Source organism: Scyliorhinus torazame, chromosome 9 (genome assembly GCF_047496885.1).
Source record: "Scyliorhinus torazame isolate Kashiwa2021f chromosome 9, sScyTor2.1, whole genome shotgun sequence".
NCBI lineage: Eukaryota > Metazoa > Chordata > Chondrichthyes > Carcharhiniformes > Scyliorhinidae > Scyliorhinus > Scyliorhinus torazame.
Window position 1 is genome coordinate 258,645,260 of NC_092715.1, and position 19,852 is coordinate 258,665,111.

General features: G+C 42.0%; 1 protein-coding gene across 1 annotated transcript in view; it reads right to left on the bottom strand.

The window, feature by feature from the left end:
* snx30 (sorting nexin family member 30) overlaps positions 1-19,852 on the bottom strand; it is a 53,765-nt gene that overhangs the window by 19,553 nt on the left and 14,360 nt on the right. Inside the window, exons 2-5 of the mRNA XM_072517296.1 lie at positions 11,184-11,372; positions 9,344-9,454; positions 4,631-4,789; positions 1,449-1,644 (exon numbers count right to left, since the gene is read on the bottom strand). Of these exons, the coding sequence (XP_072373397.1) occupies positions 1,449-1,644; positions 4,631-4,789; positions 9,344-9,454; positions 11,184-11,372 (655 nt within the window). The remainder of the gene's footprint in view (positions 1-1,448; positions 1,645-4,630; positions 4,790-9,343; positions 9,455-11,183; positions 11,373-19,852) is intronic.

A 19,852-nucleotide genomic window follows, 5' to 3' on the forward strand; every position in this document is an offset into this window, starting at 1 on the left:
CTTCCAGTTCCGATTAAAACTTGCGGCAAGGTGGCACAGTGGTTAGCACTGCTGCCTCAATGCCTCGCACCAGGCCTCAATTACGACCTTGGCTGACTGTGTGGAGTTTTGCACTTTCTCCCAGTGCCTGTGTTACTTCTCCGGGTGCTTTGGTTTCCTCCGACAGTCCAAAGATGTGGGGTTTAGGTGGATTAGCCATGCTAAATCGCCCCCAAGTGTCCAACGGTTGGGTGGGATTACAGGGATGGGGCCTAGGTAAGGTGCTCTTTCAGAGGCTCGGTGCAGAGTCGATGGGCCGAACGGCCTTCTTCTGGACTGTAGGGATTCTATGATGTGTCCTTTCCCATATAAATGTTGCACACTTTCAACATACTCTGGTTTTGTCTCAGATTACCAGCAACTGCAATACTGTGCGTCACCTTAGCTTGAGTGGAGGTCATTGGTTAAGGCCCAAGCCCATTCTTTCCCACCTATCCCAAGCTGACTGCTTGGTGCAGCACTGAGGGTATGCTGCATTTTATGAACAGATTAATGTTATTTATCGGTTTGTGGGACCGAGTGTGCAAGTTGGCTACCAGATTGGATTGCAATCATAAAAATATTAACTGGCTACGAGACACTTTAGAACGTTGAAGGACAAGGAAAATGCTTAGGCAAATTAAATTTCTTAATTTAAATTCAAAACTAATCTCCACACTGTGGAGATAGTGGGGCTGGGGGCAGATGACTTCCTTCACATAAGCTCATGTCTGTAAGCTCATTTCTTAGTGTAACTTGCCCAGTTGAGCAATGTCATCCCATCAATCACACTTGTGGAGTGCAGGAATAACAGATTTTACTGTGTGTAATAGTGGTGCTCATTTAAATGGGCTTGGTGAACACCATTTGTTTAGCTGTGAAATTCAGTTTGGCCGAGATCGGACGGCCTCCCAACTCATTCATTTGACGCCAGTGTGTTGGTCAGATACTCTGGTGAAGAATTCCTCATTCCATACTATGTTTGCTGAAGGCAGTAATGGAAACTGAATTACCGACATCAGTGCAGTGTAAAAATGCACCTTATAATGGTATCGAAGTCAAAAGAAATGAACAACTTAGTTGATGCTACAGTGAAGATGGGATGTATTTTGGGTGACAGCACTACTCTCAAATAGGGCTTCGAGTGACAAGGCAGCTAGCTTCCAAAAGAGCTAGGATACTGATCAGAGGCCAACAGGTCATCATCACTATGACCACCACTGAATAGCAAATGCTCGCTGATTGAGCAAGTGAGATAATGAGCAAGTTGGGATAAAACACTCATCTGTAAGAGCAACGGACAGGAAGGTGTTTATTTTGGGAACTCCAACCAAAGTACCCTCCCATAAAATTAAACCAGCGCGAAATTGGTGCTGAAAGACCTTGCATCCAACTAAGTTCCAAGGCAGGGGTGGGTTTCAGCATCTTACCAGCTTGCTCTTTGACTATTCTCTGTGCAATCCGGTCAATCGTTCCCAGCTTCTGAGAGAACGTGTCCAAGTAGTCCCCCATAGCAGCAAACTCCACAGGCCGACTTCTCAACTTGTAACCTCCGGTAACGTATTTCACAGACTCCCCCATCTTGGTGATAAAAGCCAGACCTTGCTTTTTATAAGGATTCAGGTCCTATACAAGCAAAACCAAAAAAAAAAAACACCAAGTTATTATTTTTTTCAAATTGATTCATAGGATGTTGGCAATGTCGCAAACAAGAACTTTCTTTCCTCTGGTCAACGACCAGGAGCGGAGACGAGAACAAACAAACGAGTGGGAGACGAGACACACCCAACTCATTTCCAACCTTATTGCTCAACTGAAGCCTCCTGCCACCCCTCACCTCCCAAATTTTCACCCCGAGGAAGACAAGAAAAATCTCTTGCAAACATGTAATCAACTACTGGTCATAGATGCTTACAGCATGGAAACAGGCCCTTCGGCCCAGCTTGTCCATGCCGCCCAGTTTCTATCACTAAGCTAGTCCCACTTGCCCGCATACGCACCCTACAGTGTTTGGATTCTTGCAATAAGTCAGGTTAATTCACGCCAGCAACTGAATCCTTGCCATTTAGCACAATATTACAAACAGCTCAACAATTATCACAAGTTTTAAGCACATTTTTCCAGTTTCTCCAACCAAAATGTTCCACTCATAAATCTCAGGGGCAGATGTTAGTAATTTTGTAGTAGGGTTTCTTGATTACAGCATCAAGAATTAAGCATCAACTACATACCAAAATTCAATCATTTTACATGAACAAAGGTAGGAATCAAGGGCCTTGGCTCCTTCGAGACAGAAAAGATTCGTTGGCAGCCGTTGATGATATGGGAGTGGTGTCATCCGCACCACTGATCAAGATTTTTCCAAGTTATCCTGAAAAATACAGTTTACAGTATAGCCAGCCCTCAAGTACTTGCTTTTTGAAAAGCAAATACTTAGATAGCAAGGGAAGTTAGTGCATTGGGATACATGATTCTGACTCAACCTTTGCCAAGAAACAGCAATGACATTTTGTACAGTCCAAGACATGGATCATAATTCTTTAGCATGAAGATGATTGCTTTAATGGCTTTGTAGCCATGCCAAGTACAGACACTTGATTTTATTGGGATTATTTGAGCTGCCCTCTATTTTTCTTTCTTTTATATATGAATGCAGGAAACTATTTGGTTCTCTGACTAGTTGCCTACATGTTAGTCTGGAAGAAATTCAACGAGACTGGATTAATGTACAAAATGTTGGATATTTTTAAAATCAGATTTGCTTAAGGCTTTGCTTCTTACAACAAGTTTCTTGTTGCCAGAAGTCACACTTATCTGCAACATTTCCTTTTAATTGGTCTGAAAAGAATGTGTTCAAATCTATTAAGCTATAATTGCACTCCTACAGTATTTGGTAGATTCATATTGCAGTGACCCCACCCATTAAGGCACAAATGTTTACAAGATTCATGCACGAGTTTATACAAGTGTATTACTTTAGAATACTTCTACTTAAGCATCAACATTAAACATTCCTTCCTGCCATAAGTCATTTGATTTGATTTAGTCACGTGTATTGAGGTACAGTGAAAAGTATTGTTCAGCGTACAGACCAGACAGAAAACATAGGACATACTATAATACATAATGTAAATACATAGACGCAAGCATCAGGTGAAGCATTTGGAGTGTAGTGCTACTCAGTAGGGAAGGTGTGTGAAGAGATCAGTTCAGTCCATAAGAGGGTCATTCAAGAGTCTGGTAACAGAGGGGAAGAAGCTGTTAGTGCGTATTCTCAGACTTTTGTATCTCCTGCCCGGTGGAAGAGGTTGGGAGAGAGAATAGCCCAGGTGGGAAGGGGTCTTTGATTATGCTGCTCGCTTTCCAAAGGTGTAGACAGAGTCAATGGATGGGAGGCAGTTTCGTATAATGGACTGGGCTGTGTTCACGACTGTAGTTTCTTACGGTGTTTGGACGAGCAGTTGCCATACCAGGCTGTGATACAGCCAAATAGGATGCTTGGATATATAAAAAAAAAAAAAAAATTAATATGACTGCATGGCTAAACAAATAATCAACCGCATCTGTCTAGCCCTCGACAGATATCTTAAAAATGTAGTCATGCTTCCAGAGGTAGGTTTAAATTGGGGCTGTGTTTGCTACCCAACGTGGTGCATACACATTTGTACCACTTCACCCTGATGTCATTGTGAACAGATCAGAACTCTACTCATTCCCCTAATTTCAGTGTGATACTTAACCGCTCCATTTAGTTTCTCGTTTATTTAGGATTTGACCCAGAAAGGGTCATTTTATTCGGCACAAAATACAATACTCATTTTCGCCTAGGTCATTTCCTTCAGCTTTATCTTTCTATGGGGCATTTCAAACAGGCGAGGGAGGACAAAGGAGGCTGGAGACTTGAAACTCCCTTTAAAATGCAATGGAACTAGATTTTTACATTCCTGCTTCTGAAGCTAGTGGAACACCTGGACACAGCCACAATGACTAAAAACGGGTTGGGAAATTGGCTGGCTCCATGAGGGGCATGTTATCATCCTCACCTGTGTTTTCTTGGCTCTTTACCTGGATGATTCTAATGCCCAAGTTAAGAACACAAAAAGATTCAATGAGAACACCAAATATATTGATCACGATTTCACTAAGCTCACATTCTGAGTGGCAATTACATTTGTGCATCCGTTTTCCATAGTTTGCATGGTTCAGCTTTAGGTTTTTCCAAGGACAAGTATACACGCGCAGACAGGTGATGGCAGCCATCTTGCACAGGCAGGAGACGGTGTTAAATTAGTGCTCCCTTAGTGTTAGTGCAGTATCAAACTTTAAAACGGATAATGCTGCCCCCCACCCCCCCTCCCCCCACCCCACCGTTTGCTGAGATTATTACATTTTAATGCCAGCTTACCATTGCAAGAAGCTCCATTTTGCAAAATGGTTACGCTAGTAAAGTCAATTTCCACTTATTCTTCAATAACATTGAATACTCCTGCACCAACCTTTCTGATCACATACCAGTTAGCTCCAACATTTCACACCCAATACCACATTTCAATGGTGGTCTTAAATATTGTTACGCAAAGAACTTTCAACTTTAAGACTCAAATCCCCATACCTTTACTGTAAGAAAAACATTGAAGTGGTCATTGAAGGAGAGAACAGGGTGATCAGCGATTCTTTTCAGAAACTTGTCTAGTGCTTTCCTTCGCGTCTCCACAAAGTCTTCTGAAAAACGATCCACCACTCCCTTCACTACAAACTTTTCTGGGAGCGGCTGCACAAGAGAGGAAAAAATGTCTCCAATTGTTAAATGAAATTGGTGGTTTTGGATAATTTCTTTCTACCACAAATCAGCCAGTCAGATATTAAAATACACAAGTCACACATGAAATAGACAACTCCCATCAGCTGCCAGATACTCACTCCTGTAGGGAACTATAAGAGATCGAGTAGGTTGCGCTAGAGAAAATAAAAGACCGGGACCCGATAGAAGCCTTGAAAATTATGAAGGGGTTTGATAAGGTTGACATGACAATTTGTTGGGGAGTCTAAAACCAAAGACCATAAATAAAAGATAGTTGCAAATAAATTAATTTACTCCAGAGGGTATGGGCCTCACCAACATGTGAAGTAGCTATGGCTAATAAAATGGATACAATTAAGGGGAATGAGATAGGATATGTTGATAAAGTACGGTGGAGTATATACATGCCAGCTTAGACCAAAGATGAATGGCCCACTTGTGTTACAAAATTCTATACAATTCTATGTAAATAAAGCAACTTAGCATTCCACACCCTAGCCCCAAGTGACCACCTTTGAAAAGGTTCTATTAGTTTGGAGAGACACTATAACCAGTTCACTGTTGAAAAGGAAGATAACAGGGATGATTCATACAGGATCTGGATTATATGGTTGCATGAAAGTTGATACTGGGCATGTAAATAGATTAGCACAATGGACTGATGAAATGGAATATATAATTTGGGCCAGGGTTTAGAGAACCCCAAAGTGTATCATGGAGTTCACCTGACCCACAACTTTTAATAGATTGTGGTATGGGGAGCACACGGCCCACTCTACAGGTGTGGTACAGCAGAAATGCAAAAGTTTTTTTTTTTTTAAAACAAAACAATGTTTATTCTATGAACTCAAGTTAACCTTTTTAAAACATAGTGAACATCTTAGCAACCATTAATTCAAATACAACCCCCAAAGAATGCAACACTAAGTAATGCTTAATAACTTCCCAATCAACATCCAGAAGATAAAAGAAACACCTTTTAACAGAAGCACATTAGGTTTTCATTCACTACTGAGAACATTTATAATTCTGACTTCACCAAATGATCAAGAGATAGTCTTTTGATGGCAGAGAGAACAGCAGTACACCTGTTTGGTCTGGCTTCAGCTCCAACACTGATATCACTGCAGTAATAAACACCCATTTCTTAAAGGTACTCTCACTACAGATACTTATATACACACACCCATTTCTTAAAGGTACTCTCACATGACAAAGCAAGAGGCAATACATTTTAGAAGATACAGAAAGGAATTTGGACAAGAGTGCATGCCATTGAGCCAAGACAGACGCCTAATGATATTTACTACAAGAAACAACATAATGAAGCATCCCAAGGCACTTCATTTAAAATAGAATTGAGACAATCATGCAAGATATTAGGTCAGATGGCCAAAAGCTTGTTCAAAGAGGTAGAGTTTAAGGGGGGGGGGGGGGGGGGGGGAAAGAAAAATAGAGACACAATTGTAGAGGGGGAAATCTAGGACTTAGGGCCCTTAAAAAGGTGACTGAAGGTGTGGCCACCGATTGGGGGGGGGGGGGGGGGAAACGATTAAAACTCAGAGGATGCCCAAGAAGATAGGACAGAGACCGAGAGGAGCAAAGACCACGGAGCGATTTGATAAAAAGGATGAGAATTTTTAAATCAAGACGTTGCTTTAGTGGGAGCCAAATGTAGGTCAGCAGGAACAGGGATGTTCCTCAAAGAATTACAGGATACTTGAACAAGGATAGCAAATTAAAATTAGAAAACATTTCTGCAAGTATTTGACATGGTTGTGCAGTGTCACAAGCAGGATAGGTATTCAGTTCATCAGGAGCAGGGCACAAGTCAAATGGTGAAAAATGTTACAGCACTTTGCACTGGCCATTACAATTTGCACAAAGGAACAAGATGGGAAGATATCAGCCACCCATCTTCATATTATGTACCCCATGAGAACAACATTTTAAAAAAAAAAAAATTACTGCAAATTCTTTTAAACTTGTCCAGTGAACTACTTCTAGGAGAGGTGGAAATCATGCTGACAGAATTTTACTTCAAACCAGATTTGCCAGTGAACAGGCTTTACTCCAGCATCAGCCAGCTAAGCTGCCTCTCGTCTTGCACTCAATGTGTAAATATCCCATCTGTGACTTACCAAGCGACTACAATGGAAGGACTACCGTCAAGACACTGGACTGGATTGCCAGAAAGATTTCCTTTCAAACTAAAATCTGAGCTAACACAAAAGCTATATTGAGACAAAAGTTATGTGCCCAGCAATTCTAGCATTGGATGACAACCTTTTCAATAAACATTACACAGAAACACTAAAATATGATTTGCTGATGCCCATAGAGTGGGGACTGTGTCAAAGTCATGTATAATTTAATATAAAATGCCCCCACCTTTCAATTTGTAACACCTAGTAAATTAACGTCCATTATGATTAAATCAGTATTCAATAATGTAGTGGAGAGAACTCCCTCAGAATTTTTTTAAAACCACATTCAGCTTCACAGCATTGAGGGAATGAAGCAGATACAATTCTGGAATATTTTAAAGTGACATATTTGGAGTAGAGACTCACATTATGTAGCAGATTAGCACAATTGTTATGGGCCAGGGTTTATTACAGAACCCCAAAGTGCATCCATGGAGTTCACCTGACCCACAACTTTTAATAGATTGTGGTATGGGGAGCACACGGCCCACTCTACAGGTGTGGTACAGCAGAAGTGGAAAAGTATTTTTTTTAAAGCAAAACAATGTTTATTCTATGAACTCAAGTTAATCTTTTTAAAACATACAGTGAACATCTTAGCAACCATTAATTCAAATACAACCCCCAAAGACTACAACACTAAGTAATCCTTTAAGCTTTCCTTTTAACATCCATACGACTTAAAAACAAAACCTTTAACAGAAGCACATCAGGTTAAAGCCACAACTGAAAACATTTATCATTCTGAATTCACCAAATGATCAAGAGATAGTCTTTTGATGGCAGAGAGAACAGCAGTACACCTGCTTTGTCTGGCTTCAGCTCCAACACTGAAAACGAAACTAAAACACACCCTGCAGCAAACAGCCTAAAACGAAAGTAAAAAGCTGACAGACAGCCCAGCTCCTCCCACTCTGACATCACTGCAGTAATAAACACCCATTTCTTAAAGATACTCTCACATGACACAATTCCTTTGATTAATAGGGCCCATGTTCAAATCCAGTTCAAACTCCAAAAGGATGACTGTTTCTTGGTATTTGTACAGCCTCGGGGCAAAGGGGCTTTAAGCCATGCTCAAGCCAGTTATGGTAGACACAAATCTGCCCACAGTTTAACACTAAACATGGAGCAAAATAAAAAGTGTATTAGAAGAGGCTTCAATTCTTGGCTATGCAATGTGAGAACGTATTTCTTCAAGCACTGGCAAGTCTCAAGGTAAGCTTTCCGCTCCCCACCCCATTCAAAAGTTCTTTCCTCCCGCAGAACAAACCATTAAGTAAATCCTACATCACTTTTAGACCAGATCATCTTGGAAAAAACTATGAATGCCACCATTTCACTGGAACCACAGCTGGTTTTATTAATCAAATCTATTTTAAACTGCATTTAAACAAAGAAAAATAAGGATTGGAATACTTTTGACTTAAAAATAGAGAAGGAAACATCCACCACAAAGCACATACTTTGGATTTCTGTACACATGGAGCACATTAGATCTTTTCAGTTTTAAAAAAAGGGCAGCAAGGCCAAGGGCTACATTGACTTATTGTGTGCCAAGTGCAATATTCAACCATATTCTTTAAAAGGCATTGTGTGCCAAGTGCAATATTCAACCATATTCTATTACAAGCATGATTGCCTTGGGCTGCCATTAACCATACTGCTGAAAACTGTCTTTGGAAGGGTTCTCGGAGCTGCTCGATTATCAACGTTAGGACTAACACAGAAAAACATTCTTACAGGTAACTCCTAGCCTGCCTGTGAACACTAGTCACACCCCTCTTCCAACTCCCTACTGGGTAAAGCGCTGTGTCATTCTAAGCCAAGTAGACCAAAGAAGCCCATGTTGACTTACCATCCTCAGTGAGCACATAAGGTACTAGAACTCACCTCCATTCCGGAGCCTGAAGGGGAAGGCAAATAAAACTGGGTACAATAGAAAGGCTAGGGCTTCCTGTTTGCTGCCCTGCATAAAAATGGATGCAAGTGGAAGGAAGGGGTTTGGTCTTGATGCCTTCTGAACCTTCACACTTCAATAACCACTTGGGCAGAAAAGGGAGATCTATTGGTTTGTCACTGGCTACCTTGCGTCAGGCAAATGACTTACAGAGGATGCAAGACCAACTTTAGATTGCCCTGCCATCCGCCCTATATATAGGTACTGATTAGAGATGTTAACATTTGAGGATAGGTGAACGGGAAGAAATAGCAATGGAACAAGCACATGGCATGGTGATTCCTGCCCATGTGCTGGAAACACACCACATACACCAGAAGCATGCACACCTATAAACCACAATTATCAGGTACCTACCGGAATAAGATGAGTGGGCTGTGATTCTTCCAGTTTAGTCCTCAACCAATCAAAATCCTGGTACCTACGTCGAACTGTGTACTCTGGTAAATCAAACTCATTTCTGGTGGTCTGAAAGTTATTGAAATCATGAGTAACCAGGGATGTTAGCATTTCAACTTGCATTTCAAGAGTGTTCAGGACACTTGAAATAGATTTGGCACCTCTAAACCAGGAACAGAATGTACAATTCTAACATTGAAGAATTCAAAATTGCCCTCACTTGAGAAATAAGCTACTAAAAAAATTTGTGCTGCATTATTTTGGGGTCATACCCAAGAGGCCACATTGACAAAGAACTACACAGACTGCGTCAAGGGGAGAGGAGGAAAGAGGAATTTGAAAACACCTGCAGATAATCAAAGGTAAGTCACCAGCAAGGATCAAAATGGGTCAATTTTTGGAGCACAGTGCCTCAGTCTTGCTGTCAGAATCAGGACAATTTTCAGATCAATTTCCTGCCTATCCACCCTCCTTACTATTTCACTACTTTCATAAACAAATTAAGGTTCCCCCCAAAAAAAAAAATCCCAAGAATTTTAGATTACTTTAGCACAATACAAATGTTTCATTTCTTTCCACACTAAGTCCAACAATATTTTACTGGTTTCTATGGTAAGATGTAATGATGTTTACATTCAGTTTATACTATTCCCCGTCACATCAACAATGCTGCAGTTTCTTTTTAAAGGCGGCAGCACTTCAGGTCAACTCGGGACATTACCGTCTGTCCTTGCATGCATGGGGCAAGCAGCTCACGGGTATGTTCGGTCCAACACAAGAGTCTGAGCCACTGCCACCACCTCCCAAACATTAACGGTCCATTGGTAGTAAAGAGGCAGCAAATAGTGCTTTAGATGTATTGTCAAACTAAAAGGGACTGAGGAGGACTTTGCAGCATACTGCTGGAAGGACAATTAACCTTTTTATTTTCAAAAAAAGGTAAAAGGCACATTTCTGGGTCTGCCTCAATTTTGTGAAATTGGCCCTCTTTCTCCACCCCATCTTTTGAACCTCCCCAAGACATTAGAATGGCAGAGGTTTAGGGGATGCAAGTGGATTGAATAGTCCCTCCCCTTTCATGCGGTTTCCATAACCCTTCAACTATCCCCATATTACATGCGATGGAGTTATTCTAGTTTCGGCTCCAGGGCAGCAGTTCACAGTGCTCCACACCAATACCCAAAAGGTACTAATACAGTGCCCTTTTGTCACTTAAAAATAAAACCCCAGTACTCGTTCAAGGTTCGAAATTGCTCTGGGATTCCAAAATTTTCTCGGCTGAGAAAGCCAGTTAAAAGGTGCGCGCCAAGCAATACATGAAGATTAAATGTCGCTTCTTCCCTGGATTAGTGCTGGAAAGGCTGTTTCCTCAAACTTTATTCCCAATCCGGTCCAGAACCCCCAAACCTGACTCTACCCACTGGCAGATCTACTTCTTTGATTTATTATTGTCACATGTATTAGTATACAGTGAAAAGTATTATTTCTTGCATGCTGTACAAAGAATGCATACCATACATGGGGAAGGAGAGACTGCAGAATATAATGTTACGGTTATAGCAAGGTTATAGTAGAGAAAAGATCAACTTAATACGAGGTAGGTCCATTCAAAAGTCTGATGGACCTACCTCGTATTAAATTGATCTTACTGCATTCCCGATATCCTCCTACCAGTGTCCCATGTGCTATACAGATGTTAAAGACCTCCATCTCACTGAGCAATACCTTGAAGAGTTCAGAAATCCACTTAAAAATACCTTTTTAAAGCTGAAGCATTGCACAAAATTTTTGCTCATACCTTAATGCTAACTCTGTACGTAATGAACGTCTCCATCGCAGACACATGCTTCTTTGGATCATCAACTGTAACAAAGAGATCCCTCGTTTCACTATTTGGCTCATCGTCCAGCTGTAACCTATTAAGTAGAGACGAGGATGAAGAAGGACTTGACGTCTCCACTGGTGTCCCATTGGGCAACATTTGATCCTAAAAAAGCCAGATAGTTTACTTGATCAACAGCTGGAATTGGTCTTGCCCTTCGCCATATCAGATCACCATGCAATACATGGCATCAAGTTGAACAACAAAACATAAGCTGGTAACTCAATCTTAAGGCAGATCCCACTTGCTTGAATCAAAAACTATGATCATGTTACCGGAGGATATAGCAACACCGAATATGGAGTCAAGCTGATCGTCAGTAGCATTGTTCACAAATAAAAGCAGAAGGCACATTTACAGGGAGGCAGTGGTATTGTCACTGGATTAATAAACCAGAGACCCAGAGTAATTCTCGGGGGGGCTCAGATTGAAATCCTGCCATTGCAGATGGTGAAACTGGAATTCGTTAAAAATCTGGAATTAAAAGTCCAATGATGGCCATGAAACCATTGCCGATTGTTGTGAAACCCAATCTGGTTCACATCGGATTTAGCACACCAGGCTAAATAGCTGGCTTGTAATGCAGAACAAGGCAGCAGCACGGGTTCAATTCCCGTACCAGCCTCCCCGAACAGGCGCCGGAATGTGGCGATTAGGGGCTTTTCACAGTAACTTCATTGAAGCCTACTCGTGACAATAAGCGATTATTATTATTATTATTATTATTATTATTATTATTATTAATGTCCTCTAGGGAAGGAAATCTGCCATCCTTACCTGATCTGGCCTACATGTGACTCCAGACCCACAGCAATGTGGTTGACTCCACTGCCCCCTCGAGGGCAAATATGGATCAGCAATAAATGCTGGCACAGCCTGCAACTCCCAGGTCTCATGAATTAATTTTTTTTAAATTTGTGTTCACAACCTCAGAACATCCCAAGTCACTTTTGAAGCACAGTCATGGCTATATGAACTTTCCACACAAGAGATTAGCAGAGCCACAGAATTGAAAGGCATGGGTTAAGAGAGACAAAGTAATCCCTGGTCAGCTTACTGACAGCAAAATATTTATCCTCAATTAAAAACTCCCAAGGGGAGGCAGAAAATGTATTGTAGAAGATGAATGCATTTATATGGCTTTTCAACTGTTCTTCAAAAATTAATAAAATTCTCAACACAAAGCATGCAGATTTATGTGGAATAGACAATATTTTAGATAGAGACTCAGTATATACACGTACATAAAAAGCAAGAGGGTAGCTAGGGAAAGGGTTGGCCCACTGAAGGATAGGCAAGGGAATCTATGTGTGGAGCCAGAGGAAATGGGCGAGGTACTAAATGAATGCTTTGCGTCAGTATTCACCAAAGAGAAGGAATTGGTAGATGTGGAGTCTGGAGAAGGGTGTGTAGATAGCCTGGGTCACATTGAGATCCAAAAGACGAGGTGTTGGGTGTCTTAAAAAATATTAAGGTAGATAAGTCCCCAGGGCCTAATGGGATCTACCCCAGAATACTGAAGGAGGCTGGAGAGGAAATTGCTGAGGCCTTGACAGAAATCTTTGGATCCTCACTGTCTTCAGGTGATGTCCCGGAGGACTGGAGAATAGCCAATGTTGTTCCTCTGTTTAAGGAGGGTAGCAAGGATAATCCCGGGAACTACAGGCCGGTGAGCCTTACTTCAGTGGTAGGGAAATTACTGGAGAGAATTCTTCGAGACAGGATCTACTCCCATTTGGATGCAAATGGACGTATTAGTGAGAGGCAGCACGGTTTTGTGAAGGGGAGGTCGTGTCTCACTAACTTGATAGAGTTTTTCGAGGAGGTCACTAAGATGATTGATGCAGGTAGGGCAGTGGATGTTGTCTATATGGACTTCAGTAAGGCCTTTGACAAGGTCCCTCATGGTAGACTAGTACAAAAGGTGAAGTTACACGGGATCAGGGGTGAGCTGGCAAGGTGGATACAGAACTGGCTAGGCCATAGAAGGCAGAGAGTAGCAATGGAAGGATGCTTTTCTCATTGGAGGGCTGTGACCAGTGGTGTTCCACAGGGATCAGTGCTGGGACCTTTGCTCTTTGTAGTATATATAAATGATTTGGAGGAAAATGTAACTGGTCTGATTAGTAAGTTTGCAGACGACACAAAAGGTTGGTGGAATTGCGGATAGCGATGAGGACTGTCGGAGGATACAGCAGGATTTAGATTGTTTGGAGACTTGGGCGGAGAGATGGCAGATGGAGTTTAATCCGGACAAATGTGAGGTAATGCATTTTGGAAGGTCTAATGCAGGTAGGGAATATACAGTGAATGGTAGAACCCTCAAGAGTATTGAAAGTCAAAGAGATCTAGGAGTACAGGTCCACAGGTCATTGAAAGGGGCAACACAGGTGGAGAAGGTAGTCAAGAAGGCATACGGCATGCTTGCCTTCATTGGCCGGGGCATTGAGTATAAGAATTGGCAAGTCATGTTGCAGCTGTATAGAACCTTAGTTAGGCCACACTTGGAGTATAGTGTTCAATTCTGGTCGCCACACTACCAGAAGGATGTGGAGGCTTTAGAGAGGGTGCAGAAGAGATTTACCAGAATGTTGCCTGGTATGGAGGGCATTAGCTATGAGGAGCGGTTAAATAAACTTGGTTTGTTCTCACTGGAACGAAGGAGGTTGAGGGGAGACCTGATAGAGGTATACAAAATTATGAGGGGCATAGACAGAGTGGATAGTCAGAGGCTTTTCCCCAGGGTAGAGGGGTCAATTACTAGGGGGCATAGGTTTAAGGTGAGAGGGGCAAGGTTTAGAGGAGATGTACGAGGCAAGTTTTTTTACGCAGAGGGTAGTGGGTGCCTGGAACTCGTTACCGGAGGAGGTGGTGGAAGCAGGGACGATAGTGACATTTAAGGGGCATCTTGACAAATACATGAATAGGATGGGAATAGAGGGATACGGACCCAGGAAGTGTAGAAGATTGTAGTTTAGTCGGGCAGCATGGTCGGCACGGGCTTGGAGGGCCGAAGGGCCTGTTCCTGTGCTGTATATTTCTTTGTTCTTTGTATACAGTTCATCATTCAGATGGAATCAAACGACAATTCTCCCCCCCCCCCCCTCTCCCCCAAACTCCCCAGGGCAGCTTCCAATTACAGAGTGCAGAAGGAGCCCATTCGGCCAGTCAAATCTGCACCGACCCTCTGATGAAAGAGCACCCTGCCTAGTCACCATCCCCCACCCTAACCCTACCTAACCTCTGGACACTTCAGGGACAATTTAGCATGGCCAATCCACCCAAGCTGCGCATCTTTGGGCTGTAGGGGCGAGACCCACACAGACACGGGGAGAATGCAAACTCCACACGGACAGTGACCCGAGCTGGGATCAAACCTGGGTCCTTGGCACCATGAGGCAGTAGTGCTAACCACTGCCACCATGCCACCCCTACCTTTCTATCACTTATATTGTGCTTCACTGTATGAAGTTTGCATTCAACATTTTAACCCTTTCTGACTAATGGCCTCTAGCATGCCAGAATATAAGTATGCTGGTCTGAAGGGGTTGCAGTTATAATGAATAATACTGCCTTGCAAATCAGCCAATAGTGCATTCATTTTCTACATCAAAAATATTTGTACTCTTATGGTCCAGTCTGGCTTTGGTTAAGGACAATGTAGCGGGCTTACCCAAAATGCATCCATTCTGCCGGGGAGCCAATGAACAGCAGCCCACAGCCTTGATTCACTATTAGAACTCAAGCCTTTGAGGGAGAGGTGTGAAAAGGCAGGAAATTGCAGTCTGCTCATATTGCCTAACCAGTTAGCAAGTCTGCTCAGATTGCCTAACCGGTTAGCAAGTCTGCTCATATTGCCCAACCGGTTAGCAAGTCTGCTCAGATTGCCCAGCCAGTTAGCAGGTTGGTTTCCTAAACATCTCGATGCATTTCACAGCAATTATTTGCTGAGCACTACCGTGTTCAGAGAAATCGAATAAAGTGCAACATAACAGCAGGCGTTGCAACCAGCTACCTTCCACACAACATATTGTACTATTGACACAATGCCCATAAGTGTCATAACTGGTTGACTCCATACAACCCCTCAAAAAAAAAAAAAAAAAAAAAAAAACACGTTCTTTTATCAATGCCAGTAATAGCCAAATTGGAAAAGCTAACCTCCGCCATGCAAGGTACATTTAGGTCTGACTGTCAAGGTTGAAAATGGGAATGGTTCCTGCAGGAGTCTAAAATAAGCCAACAACGATCCATTAGACATTAATCCCAAAGTTCTTTTTTTCTGCTATTACCTCAAAACAATTCTTACAAGATTGAAATCTGCAGAGTTCATGAATCAAGTAGAAAATTTGCTGGGAATTTCCACTTGTGCATTCCCTGTCCCTAAAGTGGTCACCCATTTGAATGAACAAACGGAAAATTGTGGGCTAGTAAAATAGATAAGCGAAACAAACACACTGGCCTATTTAGCTTTGGTGGTGATGGGAGTGTACAAAAGAAAGAAGTATATTAAGTGGCTGTGTTTGATTGCAATGAGAGATTGGGAATACCCCAGGTGATATTCAATGTCTCGTGCAGATTGAAAGGCCTGTGTGAAAAAGAGTGGGTTTTTAAATAAAGATGCACTGTCAGTCCCAATTTACACATTTACCCAACTAGAACTCCAAGTTGCAAAGAACACATTTGCGATTAATTCAAAACGTTGAGTCTGCACGTAGGATACCAGATTGGGAAACAGTAGAACCAACAAATACTATTGAGATCTCTGGTAGAAATGCAAAGAGCTATAGATAGCCTTAAATGACTGAACTGTACAGATGCAGTGACAGCATATCATATCTCAAAAAAATGTCACACAGAAACTCAGAATGTGGCACTTGTGGAAGATATCTGCATCTCTGCACATTTTGAAACCACTTTCACATCAATTCTCAAATACAACACAAAGATGGTATTCCTGCAGGAGTTAATAGGGCTATTCATCATCGGGAATCCACGACATAAAACTTCAAAACCACTGAATTTACTCTGCTACAGTATCCTACTAGACAGTCAATTAGAGACATAATTGAATTGAACTTAAACCCATGTTTGTTTTCTTTCTCAGAACCAGACACACTGCCTTCAGCTCAAATGCAGCTTGGTCACAGCAGGACAAGCCAATTAATAACAGCCAATTTCACAACAGTCACAGGTTACAAAGTTCATTCCACATGGGAGAAAATAAACTTGCTAGGAGGAAAGAGTCCAGAAAATGGGTACTAATGTTATTATGTTGCCATGTTTTCCAACACAATTAAAGCATTGCAAAACAGATTACAAAACAGTGAAGCACTAGCATGTTCAAAAAGATCAAATAGAGTGCAACAAAACAGCAAGCTTTTTTTCTACTTGGAGCAACAGCAACCAGCTTCCTACCACCTAGTGTGTGCAGTTATCACAGCAAATAGACGCTCACAATGTACTATTGACACAAACTCAATGCCCACACGTGTCATAAAATTTACAACCCCTCGCTCACACTATCTTTTATCAATGCCTGTAATAGCCAAATTGGAAAGTTACCACCCAGCGTGCAAGATGCATCTAGGTCTTTCTGTCAAGGTTGAAAACGGGAATGGTTCCCACAGGAGTCCAAACCATTCCGTCTTACATTAACCCAAAGTCTTTTTCTTCTGCTGTTACGTCAAAAATTCATACGTGTTGAAATCGGAGTTCATGAACCAAGTAGAAAGTGCACTGCTGGGAATTTTCACTACTGCATTCCCTGCCCCTAAAGTGGTCACCCATTCGAATGAACAAACGGAAAATTGTGGGTTTGTAAAGATAGAAGTAGTGAAACAAACACACTGGCCTATTTAGCTTTGGTGGTTGTGTGTGTGTGTGTGTGTGTGTGTGTGTGTGTGTGTGACAGAGTGTGTGAGTGAGAGACAAAGGCAGAGAGAGGAAGAGATCACAAATGAAGAAAACCTTTTTCACAATTTTGGACAATTGACAATTTTCATGGGAACTTGTACAAAAAAGGAGCTAAACAGACCAAAGTGCCTCCATCTTGACTCCCTCCCCGTTTTTTGTTTCCTTGGCTTGTCCCAATGCAAATACCACCTCCCCCACAGACATCCGTCATCTGGTTTTTCAATTTTGCTATCACGGAGTACTGCCCCTTGTTCTCCTATTAACACATCCGTTCTCCTATTAACACATCCTTCTATCTTTATGCCACAGTTAGCACTTTAGTCTCGTGTCCACGACATCTTTTGTCAATCTCTCCTTGGCTCACACCTACCCCGGACCTATTCTGCCCCAACTCCTCCACCCACCCAAACTATACATTTCATTTCTATCCCTCTTCAGTTATGTAGTCAACGAGGACTTGAAACACTGATGACTGTTTTTCTCTCTCCACAGATGCTGCCAGGACTGCTGAGTTTATCCAGCATTTTTGTATTTTATTTCAGAAATCCAACATTCACTCATTGCTACAGAGGAGATTTGAGCTGGTCTGAAAATGTGTTGGGAAGAAAACAATCTTGCATTACCTAATGTCAGTGAAATCAGAACGTAAAGATATTTGAAAAATTGACAGCAACCTTCAAAGTTAATGGGCAACACAAACTGAGCTGTTGCCAGTTATTGCCTGATGCTAGTCCAGTGTCAATCTTCTCTAACTCTGCACAAGAGGGAATAGAACGACTACTAAAACTCCTGCTGCTCAGGTCAAATAAATTTGCTCCATTGTGGTCAGGTCTGAACTAGCCTGCCTTTCTGTGGAGATGCTGGACTGGGGTAGGCACAGTAAGAAGTCTCTCAACAGCAGGTTAAAGCCCAACAGGTTTATTTGAAATATAAGCTTTCGGAGCACTGCTCCTTAATGAGGTGAAGTGGAGGCAGGTTCACAATCGCAGCATATATAGGAGAGACACAATTGCAAGATAATTACAGATTGGAATGTGAAGAATAGTTGGAATGGAAGTCTTTACAGAAACAGTGTGAGTGGAGTGAGTGATAATCACAGGTAATCGAGGTGCGAATTGTCTCAAAATCAGGACAGTTTGCAGGATTCTGCAAACCCGGACAGTATGGTCGAGGTTACATGTAATGTGATATGAACCCTAGATTTTGGTTGAGGCCGTCCTCATGCGTACAGACCTTGGCAACCAGTTTCTGCCTGGAGACATTCAGGTCATTATGGATCCCTAACACCATCTATTTTCGTACCCTATGAAATTTAAGGTTGAAGGAGGAAACAGGAGAATGACAGAAGGAAATTGGGTGATAGTCAAATTAAACTAAAATGTCCCATAACACATGGATTAAGTCCATCGCTAGATTGACCAAAGTCACCTTTCAGCAGTAGGCCCATATTTCCTATAAAGCTAAACTGTATCATAGTATTTACAGTGCAGAAGGAGGCCATTTAGCCCATCGAGTCTGCACCGGCTCTTGGAAAGAGCACCTTACCCAAGGTCAACACCTCCACCCCATCCCCATAACCCAGTAACCCCACCCAACACTATGGGCAATTTTGGACACTAAGGGCAATTTAGCATGGCCAACCCACCTAACCTGCACATCTTTGGACTGTGGGAGGAAACCGGAGCACCCGGAGGAAACCCACGCACACACGGGGAGGATGTGCAGACTCCGCACAGACAGTGACCCAAGCCGGAATCGAACCTGGGACCCTGGAGCTGTGAAGCAATTGTGCTATCCACAATGCTACCGTGCTGCCCCAAATAAATACCAAAATTAAGTGATGTAATTTGGTAAACATTCAGAAGCTGTTGTCAATGTTTCCTTTTAAAATCATTGCATTCCCCAGCAGGAATTTTCCTACCACATAGGCAGCAATACTTCTTGCACACCACCCACGCGCTAAGACTGATGTCTGACAATGTCTGATCAAAAAGCATTTTTATTCAGACAGGTTAAATGCAGAGGAGCACACAGCAGAGCATGATTCTGGGCAGAATATCAGAATGAATGCAATTTCGAAAAACTGTACACATTAACAATTATTTCTGCACCATTTAATAAACCTTTCTTTTTCCCTAACCCCTACCAAAATCCACAAACACCAGTCAACTGCACAGCCATAATCAACTTGCAGAACCCACACCCCATCAAAACTGTTTTGTCACAGAACCAAAACAACATTCTTGGCAAAACAAATTACTAAAATTCAATTATATCAAACCGATTACCTTAAAAATAAGCAGCCCATGGCTGGAAGCCAATATTTAAGACCTAGAAAACGCACAAATGGAAGCTTAGGAGAGTGAAGTCATAAAATCAAAACCGTTGACACTACACTACTAATACTTAAGTGGGCTTTTTATTCTCAGTTAACTTCTTCAAGCCCTGAAGAGACAAAAATGTTCCTCACTTCTCATCTTGAGATTTTCTTTGATTTTAAATCTTTATTTTTAAACTACACCCCTCGTCCTGGCCTCTCCCACATCTGTGGAATCATCTGCCCGTTTTCAAACAAAGCAAAACATAATTCACACCACAGAAGGGAACAGTTCGGTGCATTGTGAACCGTCCAGCCGAGTCCCATTTTCTGTAGCTATATTCACATACCC